This window comes from Falco rusticolus, chromosome 8, assembly GCF_015220075.1.
Source record: "Falco rusticolus isolate bFalRus1 chromosome 8, bFalRus1.pri, whole genome shotgun sequence".
In the NCBI taxonomy this organism is placed as follows: Eukaryota; Metazoa; Chordata; class Aves; order Falconiformes; family Falconidae; genus Falco; species Falco rusticolus.
The window spans coordinates 60,597,525-60,613,719 of record NC_051194.1 but is presented as its reverse complement, the minus strand read 5'-3'; the positions used below and the strand labels follow the sequence as shown (position 1 = coordinate 60,613,719).

Genomic DNA, 16,195 nt, shown 5'->3' with positions numbered 1-16,195 from the left:
ACCCTTTCTCCAGGCGTGCCAGGGATGCCGTTCTGGCCGGGTTCGCCGTTTGCGCCTCTTTTGCCTTCCTCACCGGGAGGTCCAGGAGCACCTGGGGTGCCGTTTTCACCCTGGCAACAGCAACAAGAAAGCCCACCAGTGAAGTCAGAAGTCTCCAAAAATACCCGCTGGGTGTTGTATAGGCAATGATTCTGGGTTCAGACTTCCTTGGAAGAGGACTCTGAACACATTTTAAAATCACTTACACGGTCGCCTTTTGGGCCTGGATCTCCTTTTGCACCATTCTTACCAGGTTCACCCTAAACAGGAGAAAATGCGAATAAAATTATGGGAGGCAACAGGTTAGTATTCTAGAGCTACTGGATGTACTAAAATACTAAGAAAAAGACATCTTTCCATTTTTTTTCATTTTTATTATTTTACCTTCTGCAAAGGAATTAGCTCAGAAACAGACATAAAATTTTACTCAGCGGTGTTTAAGATTGTATCACTTCTTTCCTTTACTGGATTTTTAAAAACCCTGCTATTTCAGACATCACTGAGACTTTTGCTTGAAATTCCTAAGTATTTTCTCTGACCAAGAACCATGTGTGGTGTAAAGCTGTCAGGGAAGAACCTGCTGGGGTAAATGGCAGTATAAGGGTACATACAACTCACTAGGGAGTAGCGAACTGTGGACTCAGGCAGGGGAATTCAAACAGGTGAAATTAGGGTTTTAAAACAACAGATTTTGTCTAAAGTAGCCATTTTAAACAAGCTATTTTTCGTTGTGTGTTTCTGAATTGATAGATAGACCAGGAAAGCAAATAAATAGTATCATATTTACATATAATTTTTATATATGACAATATATAAATGTGTAAAAGGTACATATATATTTATAAAAAATAATTACCTATTGTTTTTATAAAATAATTTATTAGACCCTCTCAAGTGAATAGGACAAGTTCAAGGGTTTTTTTAAGGGTGTCAGAACTACTTCCACTATATTTGTTTGTACAACCAGTGTAATGAATGTCAGTAACTCACCGGAGGGCCTTTTGCTCCAGGGGTTCCGCTTGTACCTGGAGGACCAGGAAGACCACGGCCTCCTGGCAGACCAGGTGCACCAGGAATGCCAGAAGGTCCCTGTAGAGAGTGAACAGCAGACAGAGATGAAGAAAGCATGGCGTTACTGGACTCTGCCCAGTCCAAACAGAGATGCTCACCAACACAGGGCAGCAAAAGACAGCAATATGAAAAGTACTCACCATTTCACCCTTGCCACCAGGGCTTCCAGCTCTTCCAGGAGGGCCCTGAAAAAATAAATGTGCAAATAACCAATGCTGCTGACCTAAGACTCAACCAAAGGACACATAGGGATTTGTGAAGAGCAGGTGGCACAACACTTCTCAGTTCCCATGTGGTATTTATGTACCTGAGGCCCAGGTGGCCCAGCATGACCCTGAGGACCAGGTTCTCCTCTCTCTCCAGGGCTACCACTAGAACCAGCAGGACCAGGAGGACCAGCTTCACCCTAGAGACAAACAGTAAAAGGAGAAAAGGAATCCATTTCAGTCTTGTCTCCAGGGCAATCAGTATTAGCTTCATGGTTTGTTCCTCTACTGTGGCGTCTTTGCGTGATTTGGGAAGAAGGTTATCACCATCATCACTTGAGGGCAAAAGCCAAACTGGTGTGGCATGCTTGGTGCTGAGGCCCAAGGTACCCATGCACTCCAGCCAGCCCTGCACAGCCCCTCTAGCTGTGGGAATCTCACTTGAGCCCCTCCCATAGCGCAACATAAGGCTTGGGTCTACCACTTAGTGGTGTTTTGGGGAGGGTATTCATGAAGGTGATGAAAATAGAGTTTGTCTCATGCTGCATATGAAAAACACATCTGTTCTAGGCTTGCAAGCCGTGTAATAGCAGCCAGAAAAAGGAGGACTCATAAAATAAAGATGCAGGCTAATTACAGAAAGGACCAAATCCTATCTTAGTATGCATCTTTAGCTGAATACCTTAAAACCTGGAGAGCCTGGAAATCCTGCAGTTCCAGGGGGACCTGGGGGACCCTTAAAAGTGAAAGAAATACTATTAATGCAAAAGGTAAAAGCCATATGGAATTAATCTTAAGTTAAAGAAAAAAAGTCTAATTATGGGATTTTTCTCTGAGTAAGGAAACACCTGGCAAAATAGCAAATATAAATCATGCTGCAGAAGATGAAGTTTGGCTAGTCCTAAAATATCACACCTACACCTTAGTTACCCTTTTACATGTTCAGCTAAATTTCTGTGCTGTAAATTTAAAAACCATGAAAGCTATCATTAAAGAGATTCAGTTATAAAAAAATGTTCAAAATTTGTTCTAATTATAAAAAAGGTGTAGTAGAAAAAAAAAAGCCAATATACTTGTTACCTATACAAGTGGACATGCTCAGGTTTCTATGCAGATGGGAAAGAAAACTTTTTGCGCACCTCAAATAGCTAAATAATACAATTGATAAGACTATTCAAAATTTTATCTGCATAGAGAACAGCAGTTCTACCCATCTGTACGTTCTGTAAGAATAATCTCGTTCTGGATTTATGCATTTTCTGACTTTCAGTGTTAAAGTTCTCCTATTGCACTCTGTGCTTCAGGTATCTTAATCAACACAGATATGAAATCTAATTAAATAAAATCATCATTCTTAAACCAGTGCACCCCCAGCCTCGGGTTTGCTGGCACTGCAGAACATCAACTAGAAGTAATTAGACCTGTGCAACACAAATACTTAAAGTCAAACATCTGTAAAGTGTCTTACAGGTGGGCCTGCTGCTCCTGGAGATCCATCTTTGCCATGGGCACCCTGCAGAAAGAAGAGAGGCGTTGGGTACAGAGCGCTACCCCAGACACAGACCCACATGCATCATGCCCATCATCTTTTTGTATCTGTACATTCCCATTTGGTTTACCAAGACCCAAGGATTCCTCAACTGTGAAATTCTAAAATGATAATTAACTAAGTATTTTGTGAAGGAATATCCAGTGCTTTATGTGATCTGTACTGTAATGATGAGAGAGGAAGGTGCAAAAATGTATTTTTACTACATTTCTTAAGATGCTAACAGTTACAAAGCATCATCTGTGGGGACATTTCTTAAGGTTAAATGAATATAATCACAATACACGTATATTTCAAAGTAACAGTTACATGTAATTCACATAAAAGACTAAAATTTCACTCCAAAATCCTAACAGTGGTATGATTTAAATCCTGTTGCCTCTCTTGTAGACATGTTAGACCAGGTCTGCTGCTCAGGTTATATAGTGCATGTATGAACAACTTGCTGCTTATTATACTTCAGCTGTGCTTTGCTGATTGTGTTGAACGCTATGAACTCAGACTTCCTTCAGAGCAAAGAATGTACCTCCTAATCTGGGTCAAAAAGTAATTTTACCTTTTTCCTGCAGGTTACTTCTGAGATTGCATTTTTTCCTCTCTCTGCCTTCTGCTGATACCCTTTGCTTTGACTCCTCCTCCCTATTCCTCTTGGCTGAACCTGAGCTTATGCTGAAACACTGAACTCTCCTTTAATGTGCAATCTATTAATTTAAAATAAGGAAATAGAAAATAAGATGGTGACCACATCATGAGTTAGAAGAGTTATGTCTTTAATTGGGGACTGGAAAGTTTTCATGTATGATTTTACAGATGCTATATAGTTTTCTAATTCCCTGCATTACAACTGTTTTAAGGTAAATCTATGAAGTAGGGAATTCTCAACATATTGAAACAAAATGTGTGCTGCTTCTGGATAAGAACAACAGATGCAGTCACTTACAGGGCCACCAGGACTCCCGGGTCTTCCTCTTTCACCAGTTGGACCTCTTGGTCCCTAGAAAACATAAGAAAAGGAGTCTGTTAAACAACTTCCAAAATAATATGGCTGAGCAAAGAGACATTGCTCACATTTGTGTATCTCAGCATTGTCAGTGCATGTGGTAGGGTAAATAAGTTAAAAGGAAGAGGAGTAACTCAGTTAACTGGGAAGCGCTTCCATTTAAATACTACAGGATATACATATTTACCGGTTGGCCTGGTACCCCAGCTGCTCCAGGAAGACCAGTTTCACCCTGTTATGGAAAGAAAATACCAATGACAGAATGAACTTTGGTGAAAACATTTTTTGGTTTGTTCAAGTGAAAGAGACACAGAAATGAGACAGCCCAATCCATTGCCCCATTCTGCATGGTGCTGACTGTCCTCAGCATGAACTGAGACCTGTGAGGCCTGAGAAGTCTAAGCAAGTGACAGAATAAAATAATAAAACAGAAAAAAACCACAATCATGAAGGGTCAGTCCTTTAATATTTTGCAACAAAGTCAGATGATCCAGGCATGCCCTTTCATTTTAGAATGTTATTGTTATCACGGCTGGAAAATCACGATATGATGTGGTTCCAAAAACCTAATTCCTTCAGAATGAGTCTCATTCTTTTCATGGAGTCAATTATAATATATCAAAATAAGTCAATTAATTTCTTTAACATCTAATGGATTTTTATCATTATGTAATATGCAAAGCACAGCTATGTAACAAATTATGAGGATATTACTCTACCTATTACAAAGATGGCACTATGGGGTTTTACCTTTGGACCAGGAGCACCACTGTCACCTTTGGCACCGTCTTTTCCATCAAAACCCTGTGGGAAAGGAAAACCATATCTGTGACTAGTGTTCCTTTTGTGTTCTGGGAAACTTGAGTCCTCTTGGCAAAATATTAAGCTTCAAGACAAACTCCTATAAAAAGGCATATTTTTAATAATGAGTGCTATCAGCTATTGGACCACTTTTTGAACAACAGGTCCGATTCCTTCATCTCTCCATGGACATTAATTAAGAGTGGATGCTTTTCTGGAAAGCAGGCTTCAGCACAGCATTTGGGATGGAGCTCTACAGCAAGGTAACCAGATAAAATTTAACAGTCTTTACTACAGAAGGTCAGATTACATTGTCCAGAAATTGGCCTTTCATTCTATGATTCAGTCTCTTTAGCAAGGAATTGATTGAAAGAGCACAACAGTGCAACACCATAATTCAAGTAGAGCAACAGACTCAGCTATACTCAATACTTACTCGTTGACCTTTCATCCCAGGCACCCCAGGCATTCCAGGGTGTCCCTTGTGACCCTAAAAACACAAAGACACTATGATTAATAAAACAGAAATTTACTGTATGAAGAGCACAAACCAATGTTCATTGTGTGTCACGTTCACTTGAGTAATTTTAAATGGGAAAACAAAACCTTAGCTTAGAAGAACATTGTTATTGGGGGCTTTTCCATACCGGTATTCCAGGGATTCCACGGTCTCCATGTCTGCCTGGTCTTCCTGGTTCTCCCTAATAAAAGAAATTTGGGGTTTTTTTTTTCACTGTTGTGCTGTTGCTTCAGTTACTGACAAAGAACCAGTCTTAGTAGATCAAGGCGAGTTGGAATAAGCAGGTGGAACTTCACCAAAGACAGTGGGGAAGATTATAGCAGGGTTTGCTATATAACTGCCTCCTGAAAAACACTTACCAGGATTTAGAACTGCAGTTTTTAACAAGAAAACTTATTTTTCATGGAAAAACACTCAAAACGGAGAAAAACTTTAGCTGCTTGTCTTGCCTTGTACTATACCTGTCCAGGACTCCCAGCTGTGGCTGTGACATAAAAGATGGTTTTAACAGCCTTAACTCTCAAAGCAAGATTTGACAGGAGCAGACAACTACTACTGCTGTCTGCTTTTCTTTTTAAGTGCCAATTATTTTGACACCAGATCAAAATAGCATAATTCACGCTTGGGGCTTTTTGGTTGGTTGGTTGGTTTTTTAAATATAAATTTGTCATTCAAATTGCCCACTAATACTGAATCTTTTTTGGAACGGACATTTATACCTACTGTAGGTCAAATCTAATTTCTTACAGTCATGTTGTCAAATTGGGAAATAGGGTGATGTTAACAATTCTTAAATGCAATGGAATCAAGTGCTCTGCTGTCTTACCATTTAATAAACTCTCTTTCTTGCCATTTATTATTCACTGGATGAGTAATAGTGAACTTACATCTTTTCCTGGTGGACCAGCTGGGCCTATCATTCCAACAGGTCCTGGAGGTCCCTGTAGAAAAATAATTAATATTAACTATAATAATAAAAAAATATTAAGTCTCTTTCAAATTAAAAGCGCATTAGGTGCCATAAAATACTTGTATATATGACATACATGATAGTAAACAGACAGGATGAACTGACAATTTTAACCCACCCCAGTGATGAGACAGATTCATGCTTGTAAAATGTATAGCCTTTAGCAGATATAGTGAAAGGTAATGTATACGTACAGGAGGGCCAGGTTGCCCTGGTTCTCCGGGGGAACCTTGGTATCCAGCAGAGCCCTGTAATGCAGCAAAGAAACCAGTTATGATGTGAACAATTACATGCATCATTCCATGGTGTTACTATATTTTATATTAATCTCATAATCATAAGGAAAATGGTAGTCAGAACTGTCAACAAATGACCAAAGGTGCAATCAGCAGAACCAAGCCAAATATACTTCGATGGAAAAAAGAATTAAAACTGTTCCTTTAAACGGAAATGTACATCAAAACCTCAGACCCTTTCCACATTCACTGAATGCGTATCAGGATTCCCACTTTCCTTTATCTCCTGTTAATTTTTTGCATGAATAATCATTTGGGAAAGTTAACAGAGGATGATAGGTGGTGGCATATCTTAAGGCAACCTTAGCTGAAACCCCACAGAATCACAGAAAGCTCAGGGGAACACGGGGACCCAAGGAAGCACAATATGCTGTGTATATAGCCCTCAGGCCACCGAGTCTTGGTGGTGCATAGGTGGTACAGCCCAATTAACAGGAGATTAAATTTATTCATAACATTCTTCAGCATAGTATCTAGATTTATCGGTTGAACATGTACCTAATATTTACAACAGAGGAAAGGAGAAGCTCATATAAAAGAATATGAGAGGATTATGAAAAGATGAATTTACTTACAGGGGGACCTGCATGACCAGGCGGGCCAGGGGGGCCACTGGGGCCAGGGGGTCCTGGAAAGCCACTCTATAGTGTAGATTAAAGGATAGTCATTATATTCATGTAATACAGCAATAAAGCTTACTGTAGCTGTAATAGTCACCAATAACTGTGAAATAAATTTTACATATTATTACAGAGAAAGATCCATGGTGAGAAGCCCTTGGTGCAGTAAGAACCAGAAGCAGCAGTACATACACATTGCCAGATACACCATCTAGTACCTACAGTCACTCCAGAAAAGGGATCACTGGGTTTCCCTTTGCAGCCTTAGCTAACATACTCCAAAAGATATTTTCAAAGCTGTAATTTTTGTCTTTTGAATCACTATTCGCCTCTCTAGACCCCCAGAAGGATGCTCACAGCTCAGCTTTTCAGCTGCCTAAACTGGAAGAATAGATAACTGGAACTCTTAATTTCTTAAACAGAGTAAATGAGCTTCAGCTTCTCTGCCATGTAACAGTTTTATTAGCCTAATGCTACATGTTTAGTGGTGCAGCCATAGTCTAGCGATGCCAGCTTGTGCTTTCTAAAACTAATTTAAAAATTTCTCACCTGCATTTCAGGAGCTATATTACACAAAGATACACCACCCTTTAAAAGAACTTTGTATGATGAACTCTGTTTATGACTAGACTTCTTAGGACTTACTTTATTAGGTATACTTTATTAAAGCTGTATTTTTGTTATTGTCAGTAAGGCAAGCATTTTCACCAGTGAAATCTTTTCTGAACTTTAACAGCAGTAAGCCATAAGAAGTAAATGATGTCTAGGATAAGCAAAGGAATGAAATCTCAATATACATATAGTTTAACTCAAATCAGTAATACTGTTCCTTCTTTTAACTGGTAAAAAGAGGGTAAAATATTACTAAGGAAATTCTCAGTTTGGGAAGAGTGCTGTTATTTTTACTTCCTGTACCAACAACCACAAAAGCATTTGACACAGCAAAACAGAAAACGATTGAAAGCTAGCACAGTGGTTTACTGCACCTGTATATGGTCCTTTAAAAAAAGCTTTTTGTTAAATTAAACTCTTCATGGGTTTGATACAGCCAAAACAATTGAAGTATATGAATTACATGAGAATCACTGTCTGCTGCAGTACTGGCAGTATATTACACAGCTTAATATTGCATGTCGTGTGTTTCATGGGAAATTTTCATATTGTGTCAGAATATTACAGATTGTACATGATTTGCATCTATTACAGATATTACACGAACCTAATTTTCATAATACAAGATTAATAGCATTGCTATACTATGCTAGTATACATCATATAGGATACTACTATACTACAAATATACTATGTTAATATTAGTTCACAGATTGTCTTGTGTCTAAAAAAGAGAATTATTGTAATATTTGGTATTTTCTAGGACAAGAAGCACACCACGTGGCAGAGCAGTCAGTGCCTGGGTAAATCGGGTTGCCTTCAACATGTGAATACGAGCAGTCCCTTGCTGTTAATTGTTAGAACTCATTTAGTGTAAAATAACTCTGGATTCAATGTGAATTGGAGCCATCAATTCATCATTTGCAATCAATTGATTAGACAATACGGCTATAAACCAACAATACATTATTTTTTTTCAAGGTGCACACTGAGGAGATAAACTGATAGTTAGGTATAACATTTGTTTGCTGCTAGCATCTCCAGACTGTGAACAAATGAGCATGTTTGCTTTAGAATATGGGCACTGGTGGAAAGAGACCAAGGCAATATGTGAAGGTTATATGAGCAAATAAAGAAAAACTGTGACGTAAAGTCCAAAACCAGCCTGCAAGCAGCAGAAAGGCAGTGGGAGGACAGCGATGGAGAGATGTGTGACTGAGGAAAGAGCAGGCATGGCAACTGCCCATGGACAAATGGTAGTGCTGTAGCTGGCGTGTTTTATTTTATTACCCTTCCAAATTATTTCAGTTCGGATATTTGTTCAAACTGAGTGTTTAAGTTGAAAATTGATAAATTAAATGTATAAATTAATAAATAAAATAAGCTATGTCATGTTCACAATAAAAACAATTTAGTTCTAGTGATTTTAGTCACATCTGCCTGTAACTGCTCTGTTGCTTTGCAGTCGTGTATTGCATGATGCAATATAAAAGGACATATGACCTGAAAGTATACAGACAATCCTGGCTGAACACATCCTAGGGTGCCCAGTTAAGTTGTTTGGGTTTTTTTAGTGGGGTTTTTTTTTTTTGTTTGTTTGTTTTTTAACCAAAATTCAGGTGTCAGAGCACAAGAAACCCCTAAGGACCTCCAGGAAAAATGCCCAAATAGAAAGGAGTAACCATAATTGTTAACTGAAAGGTATCTTGCTTATCTGCCTGTTTCAGCACATCCCATATTAAGACACCAAGTAGCAAAATGCAGGTGGTATGATAAGCTGTGGTCAAAAGCTGTGAAGAGCTGAATAGGAATAAATGAACAAACAAATACAAGAACGGATGGTTGAAGAAGACCAGTGCATGGATGATCATATTAGCAAATGAACGAAGTAGAAATAAACAAGTTAAGATAAAGGTGAGAAAACAATGAACTACATTTCAGAAAAAACAGCTGTCATGATTAGTAAAATTTATTTCACAAGATGATGTGATGGAAGCCTGAGAAATGGAAACGTATCAGCTTGGAACTGCCTCGATGTGTTGCAACACGTATTACCCAAACCTTGTTATGCAGTGTTGGACTGAAAATAATGATTATGCTTAATGAAGCAGCAGCCAATTTCAAATAACAGCAATTCGCCACATCCTCTATATAACAGATTGCTTGAATCAAGAACACTCCATGTCGTCAGTGCTGAATATTTCTAAATCCCTGTGCCTAAAAGGAAAATCATAAGGTGCAACATTCAAATTTATTTTACATGGGGAAAGTAGCTCATGCATAAGTCTCTCAGGCAACCCATGCTTTATCTCACAAAAAAAAAAAAAAAAAACCAAAACAAACCCAAAAAACCAAACAAAAACAACCACTGTGAAAAGCTTGGCTAGGCCAAGCAGGCAGATACAGCATCCTTAGTACACAGTCTGAATAGCTGTGGGTAAAAAAAAAAAGGTAATTGTAAAATGAAAAAGCAAAAAGCTTTTGATTGCTTCTGGGATGAAAAGGAGATTGTAAGAGGGGTTTACTTGTTATCAGGCAAATCTGAGTTGTGGGAAAGTAAACAAGTGTGGACTATAATACTGAGTAAAGGCAGAATGCTGCTGAATAGGTAAAGGAAGATTAGGGACAGTGGAAGAGGTAAAAAAGTGGTGGAAGGGAGAGAAGTAATTAGCATAAGAATACCAGAGCAGATAAATGAGGAACATATGCAAGGGAGAAAGGAATAAATGTTTAGGTAGCTTATAACAGTGAATCAGAGAGAGATTAGGAAAAAGGCGGCAAGAAAAGGAAGAAAAAGAAAAGGCATAAAACCCAGATGATCTATAGTTACTTTCTAGAATGATATTGCCAAGCAAACTGCTGCCTTACATCGCATTCCGCTTGCAGGCAACAATTAAATTAAAACTTATCTTGTTAAATTAAAATCAGGATACATACACATCCAAGGTATAATCTACAAGCAGAAAAATTATTCTTTAAAAAAAAAAAAAAGAAAGGACAGCAAAAGGGCTATATCATCTTACAATGGGCTGCGGTGGGTAACCAATACCAACGGAACCGGCCTTCACATCATAGGAGTCATACTGTGGAGAAAAACTCTGTAAAAGAAATAGAGAAAAACAGAAAGGGGAAAAAAAAAAAAAAAAGAAAAAAGAAAGAAAAAAGAAAAAAGGTGATTGCTACAAATCAAATAAGTCTTTTCTTACATTAGAATGGCAAATGTATGGAAATAACTCATTTGTATCTATTGAGTAGCACTTGTTTGACATATAGCTGCCATATATTTAAATCATCCATAAGAGAAGCCCATATTTCTTTTGAGGTCATGGTAACATTAACTCCCTACACTGTGTGAATCCAATTTTCAGCTTGGCAGCTGAGCCTCAGCTGAACCAAAAAATTACCATTCTGTCTCCTTTTATTCTTGTTTGACTCCTTTTAAGCCTTCCCCCCATTTTCTCTATCAAACTCTTTTCTGTTGGACTTAGGTGTTCTCAAGCGCTCTAGAAAGTTGATGAAATTTTTTCTGTTCTACTAAAGGATGCAACAGTTTATCATTACTTTCCTAATTTCTTTTGTCTGTGACTAACAAATGTCTAATTTTGAAGTATTTTGTAGCAAAAAATCTTTTACCTGTGTATAAATTTCTCCTTCCCTGAACTACAAATAATATTTTTACCTCATGTGTGGGAACTTCCAGATCTCAGAAAACTGAGGTTTACACTTTTTTCCTAATGCCATTTTCCATCTTTCCCTTTCTCTCTTCCCATTCACTATGTCACTCCATATAATTCAAATACAATCATCACTTTTGAGCCCAAGCAGCCAAGCCTCAATGCTTTTGACAATTTCTCTGAAACAAATGGAAGCTTAGTCCAAGGTACGGAGTGAAAACTTGTCCTGTGGGTCTTCCTGAGAGCAGATAGCATCTTTGACAGACCCATTTGCATCAAGTACTGCTTAAAAAAACCTATAAATTCTACAGTCATTTTTCCAATGAATTCCTGTGTAAACTCCTTAATTGGCATATATTGATTTTATCATGCAGCTATTAGCAAACTTAATTGAATAATATGGCGTTAATGCAGTTTAGGCATTAATGGCACATAGGTGGTTGAGCAGGAAAGGTTGAAGGAATGCAGTGTTCTGCCTGAGAACCCAAACCACTGTGGAACCCGTTCCTTTGCTGACCAGGTACAAGACTCCCGTGCTAGTGATATCAGCCCTCTCATCAGGATTCAACAGCACATCTTTGATACAGGGTCAGAATGGGTGACTATTCAGCATATCATCCTCTCCCATGTCTGCATCTGCCAACCCAAGCCCAGTACCTCTCTTGGTATATTATTGTGATGTCCATTGGGGCTGGTTAATCCAGGGTTGATCCATGGGTACCTCTCCCCGAAGCTCAGTCCCTTTTAGAACTAAATACACCCAAGATGTCTTTCCTTGGTTTCCGGCTTACCTGAGAGTGGGAAGCTTAAGCGGAAGCTATAAGCTATGGCCTATGCTCAAAAGTAGCGATTGTGTTGATATAGAATTCCTATGTTCTGTGCTAAAGCAATCCCACCTTGTAAAGCTAGGCTTGCTTGATTGCATGGGAGACAACATCATCTCTCAACAAAGTGCTAGCTGTGGCTCAGCTCCCTTAACAAATTGAACTGCACAGAAACAGGTTAAAATTAGCTCTTTTGCTGAGTCTGCTGCACTCTTCAGAAGAGAATTCAAGATTCAGTGAGCCAGAAATAAAGATGGAGTATGACAAATTGCACCTACATGGCACTTCCCTGTGAGCAGAGGACCTGTGTTTCAGTCTAGTCACCTGGGAATGTTTCTTTATTAAATGTGCATTGGATAAAATATAGGAAGGTAAGAGACTTCCCTAACCATTTACCTCGAGGAGATATACTTCCTCCTGCAAACTTTCTGGTCAGAATATTTCTGAGTTGCATAAGTCCTTCCTCAGATCTGACTCCAAAAGTTTTAAAAAATAAGGCAGAGATTCAATTACACTCCAGCCAAATTTCATGGACAGACCCCCAAAACTACAACAAAAACCCACCTACCACTCAGCTGTGTTTTTCAAAGGTGCAAATGAGAATCAGATGCCACTGAAAGCAAAATACATGTAAAGGTGCAAGGGAGAGGTGCCTATAGTATTGCTTTGTACGCTTATGAGCAAGGCAGTAGCTCAACATAACGATGACTTACGCCTCCGCTTATGCTGGGACACGACTGGCAGACCCCGGGAGGGCCAGGAGCTCCAGGACTCCCCGGTTGTCCCGGAGGGCCAGGGGAACCATTTCTGCCTGGAACCCCAGGAGGACCCTGCAAAGACACAAACAGAGCAGATACAGACATTGGCACCCGCCTCCAACTGCAAGGGCATGATGGGACAAATCCTTCCATTCATAACATGCAGCCTGTGTGACTGCGGTGGGAAACTTTCTCTTTTAAACGTCACTAAGGCTGCAAATGGACATTCAGGAAAGACATAGACTAGGCAGTAGACAAAATTCGTACATGGAAACCCTTCTTAGTTGCTGGAGCCTTATTGCAGCTGATATTTGATCAAACACACTAGAAATATTAAACAGGTCAATTCCTGAATCTAAAATGACTACTGCTAGTGGAGTCCATAGATTTCCCGCCCCACACCCCCCCACACACCCCCAGGGGAAAATACAACAAAAAATAACAAATGTCATATATTTCGGACTAAACTCTCTCTCTCTGTTTTTCCAGTTTAAATCTTTGCAAGTTTTTTTGAAGCTAAAGGGCTATTTCAACATAACAATATGGCATAGTCCTGCAGACAGTGCAGACATCAATGAAAGCTGGATATCTCAGCAGCTTGAATAGAAGATATAGCAGTAAAGGGATCGGTTCTTGGTTTTGTCAGTTTCCCTGGAAAAAATAAAAGGAAAATAATAATAATAATAATTTGCACTTACAGGGTCTCCTTTGGGGCCTTGGGTTACTCCAGGAACCTAAAAAAAAAAAAAAAAAAAAAAAAAGTAGTTACATTAAAAAAGAAAATCAAAACCTGAAAACCTGAATATCTGTCTGTGTGTGTGTGTGTGTGTGTGTGTGTAACCAAGAGGAAAACACATTTGAACATTGGAATATAATTTTATCAAATGAATTTAATTTATTCTTCTTCAGCATACTTAGAAGCTGTAGGGTTTTTGATCAGTCTATCTGCATTTTCATGGTTCATCCATAAAGCTACACCTCTTCTATAGTCAAAAACATGACACTAATGATGTCAGTAGAGCTTTGCCATAGGGTACCATGGGGACAGAAGTCCACTGTGGAAAGCTGAACAGGACAGTTTTCTTGTATCCTTCTCAGTCCAGCATGTCAAGCATGACAATGTAACTAATCTGAATTTCTTAGATCTACTTCTCCAAGTTATTTATTTTTAAATTAATAATTCAGGTACCTGTTATTATCTGGAGTCTAAATTCACAGTTCAGAACAGTTTTTATGTGTTCAGTCGAGAGTGGTAGCAAATACTACTCAGCTGAAACCCTCTTGGATCTTTCAAAGCTGGCATTTCCCTATACACCTTCCCTGGTCAGCGGGACAGCTTCCAGTGGGCTTATCTAACTCTTACATATTGAAGGCAGAGGCTGGAGGAAGTAGTCCCCATGTCCTTTATTATCAGGAACAACAGAACTGATTCAAGAGTCTCTAGACTCAGCAAGTGAGGGAGATGTGCTTAAATCTCCAGCACGCTTGTATGTACCATTTGTTTACACCTCCAAAACTGTTTGGTGAAGTAGCTCAGGTAATCCTGGAAGCAGTAGAACTGCACTCACACAGCACAACTAACACTAGGCGATGTGTTTGTATCTGACATTTCATGTTTAAGCAGATAGACCACAGAGCTGCAGAAATACATCTCCTCCCTTTCTGCTCCAGATACACGTTTTTCACACTCTTATCTTCTGGATAAGAGTCTTCAATGTGGCTGTGGAAATCTGCGTACTCTAACAGAATCTCATAGATCTTAAACAAGGATGAGATGTTCAGATAACCCTAGAGGTGGGGATAGCTGGCTCGCCTACTCACTGAAGTGGTTTAGGCAGGGGACTTGGCATGCACTAACATTCTCGATTTTCCTGAGGTTAAGTTGCCGCTGGTTTATGTCATGTTGGTGTCTATAAACAAGATGATGATAAATTAGGGATGTAGGGCTTGAATAACCTTTCCTTTACAGGGCATTAAAGTCGGCAATAACTCTGCAAAAGGAAATTTACTCTGTGGTGGTGTAGAATTGATTTGATAATGCAGGCTCACAGTATGCTGTGAAACTTATCTAACTTTCTTTAACTCTGTGTTGGCATTAATTTCATAGATCTAGATTGAGCATGCACTCAACAAATAAGCGGTTTGCATTATTCCTATGTTTCTTTGTAAAATGAAAAATATAATGGTTAATTGTTGCCCTCTGTCTCTTTCTACTATTTATCTGGGCCTGTTGTCTAAGTAAAAGTGGGTTGAAGGACTTCATGCTTTCAGCTGCACAGCCTAAAGGACTAACAAATATTTTATCAGATCTGGTACTAATTCTCTGATAGAATACAGAAGCATTCTTGAATTTAACAAGACACAACTCTGTGAAAGTTCAAGCTGTTTTTTTTAACATGAGTTGGCAAAATCTGCCCATCCTAAGTATTTGCCTAGAGTCAGAAAGTGGCATTCTTAGCACTTAAAAGAAAAGCGTTTAAAAGCATCTAAAAGAAAGTGAATTGAGGTTGACATGGATCAGGAAGGCAGCAACACCAAAGTAATAACACTGAGAACAAATTTACTCTTGTAGGTTGTGGTGTTGTTTGTGGACAAACTGGACAGCACTCTCCAAAGGGAATCTCTGGGTTGGGACAGTCCAGCTCCTGGTCATCACAGATGATGTCATCACAGAGAACAGATCCTGAGTCGCACACACAGATTTGGCATGGCTCTGGCTTCCAAACATCCCTGTCAGCGTAAACCTGCCCAAGATGGGTACATCCTATGACTGGAAAGAAAGACAAAATAGCATTCAATATTATTTCAAAGGTATTTTCCAAATCAAAGATGAATAAGATGAGAGTTGTTAGGTAGTCTCATTTGTTTTCTACTGTAATATAGTCTATGGGTATGAAGTACAAGGCTAAATACTTCTTTTCAGACACTGGGAGGATCTGTTACAGTAATTGCAGAGTCTGCTCTGAATCTATAAATAGACATCAACGGAAACCTCCTGGAGCTGATCCAAAGCCCAATTAAATCTTTGATAATCTTCTGCCTCAAGTAATTTTAGTGTGAGACTGTGTTACTGTGTAATTAGCAATTGAATTCTCTGCTGCAGCTAAAAAGCAAACGTGCCAATTCTTTCAGACAAGTGTGTCATTGGCCCCCGTGCGCCAACACGAGCACTTACACACGGATGTGGAATCAGCCATCTGCCCAGCATGAACCCTTGCTGCTAGCATCTTGCATGAATAGCTAGCACCAAGTGTT

The 16,195-nt window shown here is 39.1% G+C and overlaps 1 protein-coding gene across 1 annotated transcript in view; it reads right to left on the bottom strand.

Moving 5' to 3' along the window:
- The window catches only part of COL3A1 (collagen type III alpha 1 chain), a 52,920-nt gene that overhangs the window by 19,138 nt on the left and 17,587 nt on the right, over positions 1–16,195 (bottom strand). Inside the window, exons 2-20 of the mRNA XM_037397628.1 lie at positions 15,505–15,710; positions 13,639–13,674; positions 12,896–13,012; positions 10,708–10,782; positions 7,028–7,093; positions 6,351–6,404; positions 6,074–6,127; positions 5,314–5,367; positions 5,103–5,156; positions 4,616–4,669; positions 4,053–4,097; positions 3,806–3,859; positions 2,785–2,829; positions 1,999–2,052; positions 1,418–1,516; positions 1,251–1,295; positions 1,030–1,128; positions 246–299; positions 3–110 (exon numbers count right to left, since the gene is read on the bottom strand). Of these exons, the coding sequence (XP_037253525.1) occupies positions 3–110; positions 246–299; positions 1,030–1,128; positions 1,251–1,295; positions 1,418–1,516; positions 1,999–2,052; positions 2,785–2,829; positions 3,806–3,859; positions 4,053–4,097; positions 4,616–4,669; positions 5,103–5,156; positions 5,314–5,367; positions 6,074–6,127; positions 6,351–6,404; positions 7,028–7,093; positions 10,708–10,782; positions 12,896–13,012; positions 13,639–13,674; positions 15,505–15,710 (1,373 nt within the window). The remainder of the gene's footprint in view (positions 1–2; positions 111–245; positions 300–1,029; positions 1,129–1,250; positions 1,296–1,417; positions 1,517–1,998; positions 2,053–2,784; positions 2,830–3,805; positions 3,860–4,052; positions 4,098–4,615; positions 4,670–5,102; positions 5,157–5,313; positions 5,368–6,073; positions 6,128–6,350; positions 6,405–7,027; positions 7,094–10,707; positions 10,783–12,895; positions 13,013–13,638; positions 13,675–15,504; positions 15,711–16,195) is intronic.